The following is a 12,570-nucleotide window of genomic DNA, read 5'->3' on the forward strand; positions in this document are numbered from 1 at the left end:
AAAGTTTCATATTTTGTCGGTAGCGGTACATTGGTCATTTATTTGTGAATAATCCTTACCAAAGTTTCTTCAGCGTCTTTTCTGTTACGAGTGACGAGAGATGTTTGCGGACTGTCGTTGTTGATGTAGATTTGTTTTGGTTCTTTTTTTTCCTGATTGCATGTTGTGTAAGAAAACCTATACTGGCTTTAATAAGATCAATGGCTTTCATATTATTCTTTTTATTCAAATAATATACACCACTCATTATTGCATATCAAATATAAGAAAAAGATGATATGTTTTCGTGTTTTAATTAAACTTATTAGAAACTACATTTTTAAGGAATCGCTGTGCTTCAAAAGTCAGTTTGAAAGCATTTTCATGTTTACACAAAATTGCACAGGAATAGTTCCAAAATGCATTGTAGTTTTGTTGTATTTGATACTTTCTTAATTGAAAATATGTCATCTTTTAGCCACAAGACATTCTTGATCATGTAGCTTTAAATAATTTGACCCAAAAACATATGCATATTGCGAAATGCTCTTCAATAAAAATGCAAACGGATTATCAACAATTATTAGCGGTCGTCAAAATTTCTCTTATTATTTTCTAAGAAAAGGTATCTAAGTTGGCGTTAAAACGAATCACACCTAAACAAACTTTTCTCGTTCATTGAATTTTGAACGTGTGTCCTCACACTTTGCCACAATGTAACAACTCGATGCCAATAATTTCAATCACTTAAAGACCAGGCTTATTCATTCAGTTTAGAGTTAGCATTTAAATCCCCGCATTAAGGTGGCATATATGTACTGTGGAAACTTGGCCGTGCAAATATAAAATAGTATGCCTCAAAGTAAGAAAGAAAGAACAAAAACAATCACATTGTACAAAAACCGCAGTTTTATTCACAGTTAAGAATAAATAATATAATATGGTCACACCAAATTAATCTTCAGCATGAAATCTTTGCTTCATGAAAGTATATGGAATTTAATCTCTTGTTTGTCATAATTAGTCGAACCGCAAAATGATATCCGAAAACTCAACATGTCCGAAATGAATCACAGTAATTTACCACGACATTATCTGTCTTACCATGTACTGTTTATCAACCTGGTTGTAGAACCAGTTTCAGGATAGTATGCTACATCTACATGTGCTAAACACACAATTCAGACAGATTGTCCCAAAAAGGCGTGTTTATTTCCGATTCGTTATTGTTGATGTTCTTAAGTTATCGACTTCCGTTTCCGCCAAGGATGTTTAAATTTGCCGGTTCATTTAAAGATTACTTTTTGAATACAAAGCTTATTTGTTTTTGACTCACAGGCATTAATAATTTTGATTAGAAAATTGAAAGCATATATTTAACATATATTCTGTAAACTTTTATGTCTTCAGTCTCGTCAAAATTCTTCGTGCGGGCGCAAAAAAATAAGCATTCGGAAAAAAGAGGTGATGTAAATCCGAAGAAAAATGATCAAGTTGTTGTGGCCTAAGTTAATGGTTTTTTTGTTAAGAGTCATAAGATTTCTCGATTGAAAAGTCGAGAGCCGTGCGTTTGATTGGACAAGTGGGTTACCCGGGAATAGCTCACAACGTTCTCGCAAAACATCAAGTGATGAGTTTAACGTAGTTAGAATATTATCCCTTGCTTTTCGTTAAATATAAAAAATGACGAATGTTCAGTTGTCAGCAGAATTTTTACATTAAACCGTAAAGTAAAGACAAACAGGAAGTAAACGATGACGCCCGCTGAAACGCAGTGCTTTAATTACCGCTGATTGATAAACGTTTCACATCATCGTTACAACTGACGTATTTTTAGCACATCGTTTTCCACGTTACGGTTTTATAAAAACCGTCAACGTCCGTTATTCTCCGCATACGTGTGTAAGATGTGGATACGGACGGTATAATACTTGATAATATGTTTATACAAAAATTGAACAAGTATTTTTTTTGAGAATTTTTTTAAAGGAAAGTTATAAAAAAAATCATAGATTTAAAAAAAAAAAAATTAAGTACAAGATTCCTGAAAAAATAATCATGCACAATATATTTATAATTTAACAAGCATGCGTGCATTGAAAAATAACGTCGAGAAAATGTATATTACAGACAAACGTCTTATAGTCTCAAATTATATGAAATTACTAATGTTTAAAAGTGTATTCAAAAAAACCCAGTTCATGATAACATGACAGCATGATTATACATAGGAATACATAATGCATTTTTCGAAAATAGGTACTTGGGTTGTTGTCGATATTGGTGTCGGTACAATGGTGTGCCGCCCGGATAGAGCCGCTGACCTACCTCCCGCCGGACCTTCAAGGATACTTCGATACATGCCATAGTACAGGAAACTTTACCACGTATCCAGGTAATACAGACTCAAACATGCTTATGTTTCAACAAGTGAGATTCATGTTTGATAGAATATAATAATATTCTGTTAATCGCAACGGTGATCGTAACATTTCCATTTCCGAAGAATGCAATATTAATCTACTGCAGATTTAAAAGATGTTCAACGTTATTTTTTCAAGATCAGGTGGGAAGGGGGGGAAGGGGGGCGGAGGGGGGTGGTTAATCGGAGATTGGAAAGTCGTCCAACTCTAATCGGAAAACGTGTAAAGTAATGTTTGCTGTATGGATACATGTTCCACAACGTGAGATATAGAAGAATAACGTTCTTCATAAGAATGAAAGGTAGAGCGGTTACGTTTCCGGCGCAACTATGGCTCAGGAAATTGTTGAATACATTACGTTCACTTAATTTAAATAGCCTTATAAAACACATTTCCTTATGATTGATTTGTCTAGCATCCGATGTGTCATTAAGTTTTATTGAGAAAATTTGTACTCGGAGGCACTAAACATAGAACAAGAGAGATAATTCGAAATGATAAGCTATAAAAATAGTGTGCTTTTGAATTATAATATACTAATACAATAAACTTATGGACCGAGTCTTCAGAACTTGAAGTAACAGTGTGAAAAACTTAAAAATGTAATATTTAATCAGTGCAGAAGTTTTCAAACAAAACAATCGCATCTTAAACAGTTGTTTCGAAATGTGTAGGAAGTACTGCAGATCACAAACTCGTTCATAAAACTCCAGAGTATTTAAGATTTGAAGGTTCACAACTATGACTTAAACAACGTGGTTATATTTAACAAAGATCTAAACAAACAATTAACCCATTACGTTGTAACCAGGATAAATATCGTCGCTTTTATCAGGCTTTTACTTATATATTACTTCAAATGCAATTGAAATTATGTACCATTGTTATACTCTTTACAGATTAATGATAACATATTTTATACCAATATCCGGTTCCAATTTCCAGCCAGAAACAAATACTCTCGATTTCACATTTTCAGGCGAGCTTCCGTTCTGGGCGTCAATGCAGCTGTTCATCTGCAGGTTTGTTCAACACAGACAACTGAGTCCCCAGGAGACGCGGTTCGTGTACAACACAATTGGCTCCTCTCTGTCGCCTCTGTATGAAGGTCATCAACGACGGGGGAAACGACAGGCGTCTACACCACCCAGAATACGGAAAGAAGTCCGGGCAATGACAAGACCAGAACTGGTTCAATATTTCAACGCTCTGAATAGGCTTAAACATGATAGAGTGAGAAGGTCTTTTCTAATTAGAACATTTGTTTTCCATTCGCATTAATGAACTGAAGGAAATCAGCCACACATTCATTCAAACTCGTATAAAATACCCTTTCCAACACACATCCATTGCTATCAGTGTATATAAATACAAATAAATAGTGTACCAATGAGTGACTGTGGTTTATCTTTCTAGGTGTATCAAACAATGACTTGTTACGGGCTTTAATGATTAAAATAAGACAGCGGCAATAAAGACACATTTATGAATGACAGGTATTTGTATCATGGCGCGTTTCTGTTGTAGGTAAATGACACGTTATAAATATGATTACTACATTGAGATAATGTTACACTATGTGGATTATATATATAGCGAATACACCTTTACTAAATGGCTTAAGCATGACCTTTGCAAGCTAATGAGTCCGATTTAGGTGATAAGGTGACATTTTGTTCGGAAAGCATTAAAAATTAAAATATATAAAAACTTTTAATGGACTGAATTAAATTTAAAAAGTATTGCTTTATAAATGAATATCATATACCCAATTTAAAGGATACGAGTTATTGTTTAGCAGGCATCCGTTTCCATGTAAACGTTACGCTGCGGAAGAGTGCTCAGGTGTACCGGTAAAGCTACGGGCAGAATATATGCGATAAATGTCCTTACGATATTTTTATTGAACGCAGTTTGCTTACGCCAAAAACGAAATAACGCCTGAAATTTTATGATCTTACGCCTTACGATCGTTGTTAGTGAAACGGGACGAAACGACCCTCAAGAGAAAATATAATACAATTATAGGACCTCAATTTCAGAACTGTTTTTATCCAACAGATACATTCAAAAATTCGTTCTCAAACACTTCGCCTAACGTTTGTTTTGGTTAAAATATAAAGCATTAATAGTAAAAATTCGAATTGATAATTTGCTAAAAATTGTGAAAGGTAAACGGGCTCTTTGATAAATATTGAATGGTGAAGTCACTTACTGGTCCACAATTCATGCTTCTTCGATAGAATGTGACCTGAAAAGTCATCGAAATGTAAATTACAAATTTGTAAAAGTACATGTATAACAATTTTAACGTATATCTGATTTGAAATAATAAATATATTCTTTGATGCAGAGGCTTCGACCAAATATCTACGATGTTTTAGCATCTTTCCACGAAGGAGAGCTCATCGGAAGAGCCCATTTTGGTCCCGGATTTCCTGGCTGGCACAGACTCTATCTCTGGCTGTAAATAAGCACCATACTCTTATTTGAATATACACATTGTACTTTTCTGGATGATTTTATTTAAATGTTTATAAGCTATATCTAACATTCAATTCCTGAAAATTAAATTATTTTGATTGAATACAAAGCATTATTTTTTTCAGACTCGAATCGTTTCTCCAGCTCTACAATCCCAGAGTAACAATTCCGTATTGGGCTTCACATTTCGATAACGATATGGACGACGCTAGACAATCCGTCATATTCAGCGATGCATTCTTTGGCCCAGGAGTAGGTCCACCAACTTCTGGACCCTTCCGGGGATGGCAAACTGCTAACCCGAATACCATATACACTCGCGCCTTTGGCAATGGTGGGCTCTACACGTACGACGGGATTCAGAGAATTCTTATGAGGACAAGAAATCGGGATATTTTAGTTCCAACAGCGCAGGCAGACAGTAACTTTGAATTTCAGCATGGTGCAGCACACGTCTTTGTAGGCGGTTCTATGAATAATCTAAACGAAGCCACAAGAGACCCAATATTCTTTAGCCACCACGGTTTTGTTGATGAAATTTGGGAACGCTTTCGATTTGGACAAAGAAGAGCAGGTGTACCGACGCAGACTGACTATCCATGGGACCCAAATGATCCAAGATTTAGACCTACTCATAACCCTAATGCAATGATGGGCTTTTTCCCGGCTGGTGAACTTAACATTGACTATACACAACGTACAGGTTATTCCGATGTATTCTTCAGTCTAGTGCAGTATGAACCAGTACCTTCTTGTCCTCGTTGCGCTAACTCACCATATTTATGGTGTAACCGGAGATTAAACCCTGCACGATGTGTTTCTCGAACAATAGCAGAAATGAGAACTTCAAATAGGGGTCTTGTTGACGATCTTCCTGGTCTTTTACCAACTGGTACGGGAACTGTTGCTGGACGCAAGAAGAGACAAGCAAATCTAAGACCTACAAATCAAGTTTGTCCGAAACTTCCTTTTATTGACGATTATGATGTGAATAATTTGTATAGGAACCCTCCCTACACATGGGCATATGTTCCTGTAAAAGTGGTGACAAAACGCCCAGTCGACTTCCATGGCTTCCAGAAATACAGCCTGTATGGTGCACAAAATTACAACAACGGGTTGAAGAATGTATTCGTAACACCCGGGAACTACGCAGGGTACAACACATGCAACAAGCGTTTGTCTGAAGCAGGAAAAATTAAGATTGTGGCTTATGGACTGAATCATTACGCCTATTCGCAGGAGTACGTCATAACTGATAATCGACTGGGAATCAGTGAATCGAGTGGAGTTATTCAAGTTAAAATGCCAGGAGGTACCAGCATGTCTGACGTAATGGTTGCTGCTTTTGACGAATGCGGTAGAGTTTGTAGACCATATTGTAAGCAAGGCACGTCTATGACACATAACGGTGATGAAGGTTTTAGTGGCGGCATCCGAGTATCTGCTCAATCGCCCACACAGTACAGTTCCTCATATGGTGATGCCTTGCTCGGCATGTGGAACATACCCTCGCAACACTCCTGCCCTTCAATTGACCTTACCCAAGTTCCGCTTTCGTTTTTCTGCGACTATACCGATGCGTGGTTGTGGGATTCGGGATCAGTACCGCAAGGAACCTATATCAGGCAGGGTACAGGCAGACACGCGTTAAGCCCTCCCCATGGCATTGTGTCTAATCCGCGCCATGTTCGTAAGTGTTTACTATTATAAATGTTCAACTTGTCTTTCACACAAATTTATGTCGAAATAATGTGTTGCATTGTTAAACATGTAAATGACATCATGTAAGAAAATGTTATATTACCGGTCACTCTTTCAGTTCCACCGTTAATTCCCGGACCTTTAACAGCGTATGGTCCGACAGGACATACAGGGCCAACGCACGGTAAGTCTATATTGTACTAAACGTTGACGAAGATTCGATGGTACATATTAATGGTGTCGGGATGGTGTTTGTCTGGAACTGCTTCATCGACGTGAGTGAAAGGTAAATGATTTGCTAGAGCTCCATCATACCTGTTGCACTAACATGACTGTACAGTCACCTTGCCCTGTGCGAGGATATGGTTCCGTATTTATCATCGGTGTTCGTATTTTTGCTTTTGTTTCATTTCTGTTGTTTTATAAAACATGTTTTTCAGTTGTTTCAGCTTTTCGTATGTAAGTTCTTAGAAAAAGTTAACACAACTCTTCTTGTTTAACCGATACCTAATAAAGCAATCTGCTTATATTATTTCTGCGCATACACCTCTCTTATTTTTACACTCGAAGAATAAGCTATAGACATTGTGTCAAAAAATGAAAAAAAATATTGTTAACAAACACCTTATTATATTTCTATTAAAAAAGGAATCTTTATGCTAAAAATAACAAACGGTCCATTTGCAATACGATTTCACTGCTCCGAGCCACTGCATGTTACCGTCGAGACGAAAGTCGCAGAAATTCCGGCCAACATTCACTTCTATTCACGCTGTAATCACGTAAACAATGGCCCATCAAATAGTACACTAATAAATCTTTCAATGTATAAATTAAAAAAAACAACACCTAGTTTAAGAGAAAAAATGCGATTTAAGCCATTTTTAATAAAAAAAATATGTTCTATTCTTTAACAGAATGATTATACAAATTTTATTTGTATATGTCTTCCACAGCATTCTTAGCCTACGCTCCATAATATTTAGGTCTTTTAGCTGATGAACTACAAAACAACATAATCTGACGAACACTACCTTACTTAAATATAGCTAGTAAAGGCAGCATGTCAAAACGACCGAATTTCAAACATTCGTCCAGCATGCATATGATTTCTTTTAAAGAAAACAATGCTTCGCTTGTATGCTCAACATTTGCCACAGGGATTAACATCTAAGAAGAAAATAAAAATCACGTTTGTGTTTTAATTTATATCTTCATATTGCTAGAATGGTAAAGTTATAATTTATTGCATTTTGAACGTTTAAAATTACATTTTGGGAAGACATGATATCTAAATGTGTAAAAGAAAAAGTGAAAGCAGACACAAACATTGTATAAAAAATAAGTCTCTTTTACAAACAGTTTGCAGAGAAACTTCTGATAGTTAATTAGTTGTGTATACATAGTAACTTGTTATGTTTATTTTGTATTTATCGAATATGTATTATGCAAAGATTATCACCTGTGGTAAATTTACCATATTCCCCTAGGGAAAATCTCGCTCAAGTGTACCTTTGTTAATTCGTTGAAAAATGAGCAGTAAAAATGTACTAATTGACTACCACAAACAGCGTGAAGCAATTAGTTTTAGATAAACGAATGCCTAACCATTAAAATAAATCAAAACCGCATCTGACACTAAACTATACAATACGCAAAAAATAATGTGTTTAGTACAAAACAGGATGCGGTTTAATGTCAAGGGGGGGGGGGGGGAGAGAGAGAGAGAGAGAGAATGATCCCTCACCATGTATGGAATTTTGCCCCCTCTCCCCCCCCCTCCATCCCCCCTCTCACTATAACGAAATAACTTCGATCGCAATAATAAAACATTCAGCTTGTCTGTTTATTAACGGTGGTGGTGGTGGGGAGTATCATAACATTCGTAACTCGCTAGAGCGAGGGTTTCAGACGGGATATTTATCTCGTTCTCGTAGGCGGTCCAATTGCTCACTCAGTAGAGCACTCGCCCTGTCAGTGAGGGGTTCCAGGTTTGAGCCATAATCTGGCTGTACAATTCTCTCACGACACGATGGTGAACATTGCCTAACTACATAATGTATGCTGAATATGATCGTGTCAATTTCATTGCTAAGTAGATTACAACAGTAATCCAATTTTATTATCACCCTATCCCTAAGCAATACATTTGCTTAATATTAAAAACGTTCATTGTTGTCTGTCTATTTTTCACTTGTGTAGAAAGTTACGACATTATCGTATAAACACTACAAAAAAACTGTTGTGAATTTTGTATGCACACTAGGACATTGTTTACTGCGTCTTAATTTTGTACACAGTTGTACATTGTATTATTTGTGTGTGCACATGTATGCATAATGCAAATGTATCTCATTTAAATGCAGAGCTATTGATCAACTTTTATGCATCTTTATTAGGTCCCGTTAATGACCTTGTAAATGACGTATATTAAATTGTCGCATCTTTGCCGTGAAATGTACAAATGCCTTGTCAGAGATATAATTTATGGACTTAATTATGGTAATGAACTAATTTGGTTAAAATCTCAATCTTATTAAACTTGAAACTGTCAAAACGCCTGAATGCCCGATAGGTCGTCATATTTCGTCTTGATTTTTTTCTAGTTTGTGCTGTCAGTCCTACTTGTACGGTGATGGGGCGATGCGGCGATTGCCAGGATTTTGACACTAAGCCGTGCAGCAACGGACGCGAGGTGGCTATATGTTTAGACGGTGGCTACTCTATGGCCACAGGAATAGCAAACAAGCGGAGTGCGATAGCCACCGCTAGCCAACGCTAAATTATAGTGCGTGTGTATGTACATGCGAAATAAAAAGACACCAATCAACTAGCCCGTAAATGCTGATAAATGTTGAGATAATGTTATGTTGAGCGCTTATTTCAGTGTATATCTATGTTCACTGGCAATACATTAATGATAAAAAAAAATGAAAAAGTTTTCACGTTTGAGTTCCTGGTAATCACTTTTTGACAATTTTATTGTTTATTGGGTTCAGAACATGGTTTTGAATTTATAAATGTATTTTAATTGGTAGACCAGAGTCTTAAAATATTATATATTTTATTTACAACATGGTCTACTTTCACTTTTGACCCAGTTTCTCACTTTCGGTTCGTAATACAAGTAAACATGTAAATAAAGCATCACCTTAACATTTGTCAAACAATATTTTGATATGATTGTTTTGTGTTTTTTTCTATTTGTGCCATTACACAAGATCACATACGGTGACTGTCTGTTTGGGTTGACCAAGCGTTTTATATGGCATCATACACGTTGCGATACGGTGTAAATATATTTGCACCATGTTAATATTCTCAAACATCTTATATTATCTTTGCTAACTGCATTGTTAGCGTATGAGTACACATTTCTATCCGAGTGGTCTAGCCGAATAGAGTATATCCACCATTTGTATATTAATTATCAAAACATAATGTTTGATGAAACACAGTCAATTTTTTTGTACCGAGTGATGCATGTAGGGTATAATGTTTAAAATCAATTATATTTTGTTACATGTGTATATAAGACGTTATAAAAAAGCCTTTAAGCTTGTTTCCGGTTTCCGACTAAAATATCAAACTATTGTTTCGCACTCGAGATAGGGCACTTAAACATCTTAGGAAACGTTGAAGGTGGCTGTGGTCAGTAGTACAAAGTTGCCTTTGTAGAGTAAGACATAAATATAGGAAATTAAACCGAGATTGTGTTTCCAGTCTCACAAACACGTTGGTGAGTCTCGCATTTTTATTGAGCAACCCTTCTCTGAATCGCTGTTTGATTAGAACGTGTGTATGTGTTGTCAGGTCATATATAACTAGGTATCCGAATCGTAATGTGTCAGATTTCTTTGATGAAATTATAATATGTCAAGAGTATGCCACATTGCTCTAGACTATATGTAAATGTCTGAGTGCTTCGCTGTGACGTTTATAATATATATTCAAACCGTGTATTAATCACCAAAATAGCATCGCATCACTAATTATCCAGTTGGTATGTATAGCAAATGATATTATGTTTGGACTGTTTTCACTCTGACGTACTCTTTGTGAATTTCGATTCAAATACTTATGATATGATATGCGAATACATACAGGCACTGATTTTTCAACGGCGTTGTTCACACAATCACATTTATCAGTATGCAGTGACGATATGGCGTTGCTATGTTAAACGAGTCATTCAATAACGAAACAAATGCAGTTCGGTTGACTTGACGAACGTTCCACTATCGTCTTTCTGTTAATACGAGGGACATTTATTTAGATAGCACTAATTTTGATTGGTTCGACTATTAAATGCAGTGTCCCATTGCTGATCATTAAAGTTATCAATGTACTAACGTCAACAGTCTCAATTTGAAACTCAGACACGGAAAACCAAAATTTTAATTCTATTGTAAAATTTTAAAGTGACACTCTTATTCAAAATTAATAAATACACATGTAAAACAAATATATATATTGAGTGATAAACTTTAACTACATACTAAATAAGGCATAAATCGAAAATATTCATTACTGATATCAAAATTGTAACCGTGTATTTAATAGCTGAAAACGCAAAAATATTAAATGATTGGTGAATGCTAAAAGATTTACTGTATTGACTATCATATTATTAGGTAGAAATACCGTGTTTTCAGCACATTTCTTTCAAAATAAAAACCATTTTTTAATTGTGATAAATCTTATTTGGGAATAAGAGTGCAACTTTAAATGTTATTACTTGAGCAATTATAGTCAATATTGCTCTTTCCGTTAAAGCTGTTATACACTCAGGCACACATCCTTTGCCAAAATTAGATCAAATAATGTACAAACATTGAAGAAATTCGACCTTCGATTTTGCCATGAATACGATCTAGATATTTTGATGGAAAACTAGGCTTTTAGATTTTAATCATAATATCGAAAACAGTGTTCTTATTATTTCAATAATATCGTGGGAGATGAACTAAGACTCGAACAAGAACAGAGAATGTAAGAGGGTCGCGAGAGTGTGATCTTGGTTTATACTAATTTATTTTTAGCTCGATTGTGACGAAAGCTGATAGCTTATAGAATCAGTTCGAGTCCGTTTCCTGGGCAGAAACCAGTACTGTGTCCGTTCTGACAGGCTATGAGAAAGTACCCCTGGTGGGGATCGAACCCACAACCTCTTGGGTAAGAGGCAGACACCTATACCACTAGACCACTCTCACCCTTAGCGTTCTTTAGTTACTGAGCGGTAACCGTTTCGTCACCTCAAGGTCACGGCAACCTTGACCTTTGACCAACTGATCTCAAAATCAATAGGGGTCATCTACTAGTCATGACCAACTTGCATACCAAGTATGAAGTTCCTGGGTGTAAGCGTTCTTTAGATACTGAGCGGTAAGCGTTTCTTCACCTCAAGGTCACGGCGACCTTGACCTTTGACCTTCTGATCTCAAAATCAATAAGGTTCATCTACTAGTCATGATCAACTAGCATACCAAGTATGAAGCTCCTTTGTGCAAGCGTTCTTAAGTTATTAAGCGGAAAATGTTCCTTTACCTCAAGGTCACGGTGATCTCGACCTTTGACCTACTGATCTCAAAATCAATAGGAGTCATCTACTAGTCATGACCAACTAGCATACCAAGTATGAGGTTCCTGGGTACAAGCGTTCTTTAGTTATTGAGCAGAAACCATTTTTAAGCTGAACGTCACCGCCAACATAGCGTTTTATACCTGAAGGTAACCGCGACCTTGACCTTTTGATCTCAAAATAAATCATCTACTAGTCATGAACAACTAGCATACCAAGTATAAAGTTCCTGGACCAATGGATCTTTAGTTTTTGATCGGAAACAGTTTTTTCACCTCAGTTTACCGCGACCTTGACCTTTGACCTACTGATCACACAATCAATAGAGGTCATCTACTAGTCATTAACAACCAGCATACCAAGTATGAAGTTCCTGGTTCTATGCGTTCTATAGTTATT

At 36.1% G+C, this 12,570-nt stretch overlaps 1 protein-coding gene across 1 annotated transcript; it reads left to right on the forward strand.

The window, feature by feature from the left end:
- The first annotated feature begins 1,752 nt into the window (after positions 1–1,752).
- On the forward strand, positions 1,753–9,750 carry LOC128233101 (uncharacterized). The gene is made up of 7 exons (XM_052946985.1): positions 1,753–1,901; positions 2,239–2,374; positions 3,382–3,635; positions 4,756–4,868; positions 5,012–6,579; positions 6,709–6,774; positions 9,197–9,750. The coding sequence occupies exons 1-7, from the start codon at positions 1,887–1,889 to the stop codon at positions 9,370–9,372; spliced, it is 2,328 nt and encodes a 775-aa protein (XP_052802945.1). The 5' UTR covers positions 1,753–1,886; the 3' UTR covers positions 9,373–9,750.
- Positions 9,751–12,570: the final 2,820 nt, after the last annotated feature.

This window comes from Mya arenaria, chromosome 4 (genome assembly GCF_026914265.1).
Source record: "Mya arenaria isolate MELC-2E11 chromosome 4, ASM2691426v1".
Lineage (NCBI taxonomy): Eukaryota > Metazoa > Mollusca > Bivalvia > Myida > Myidae > Mya > Mya arenaria.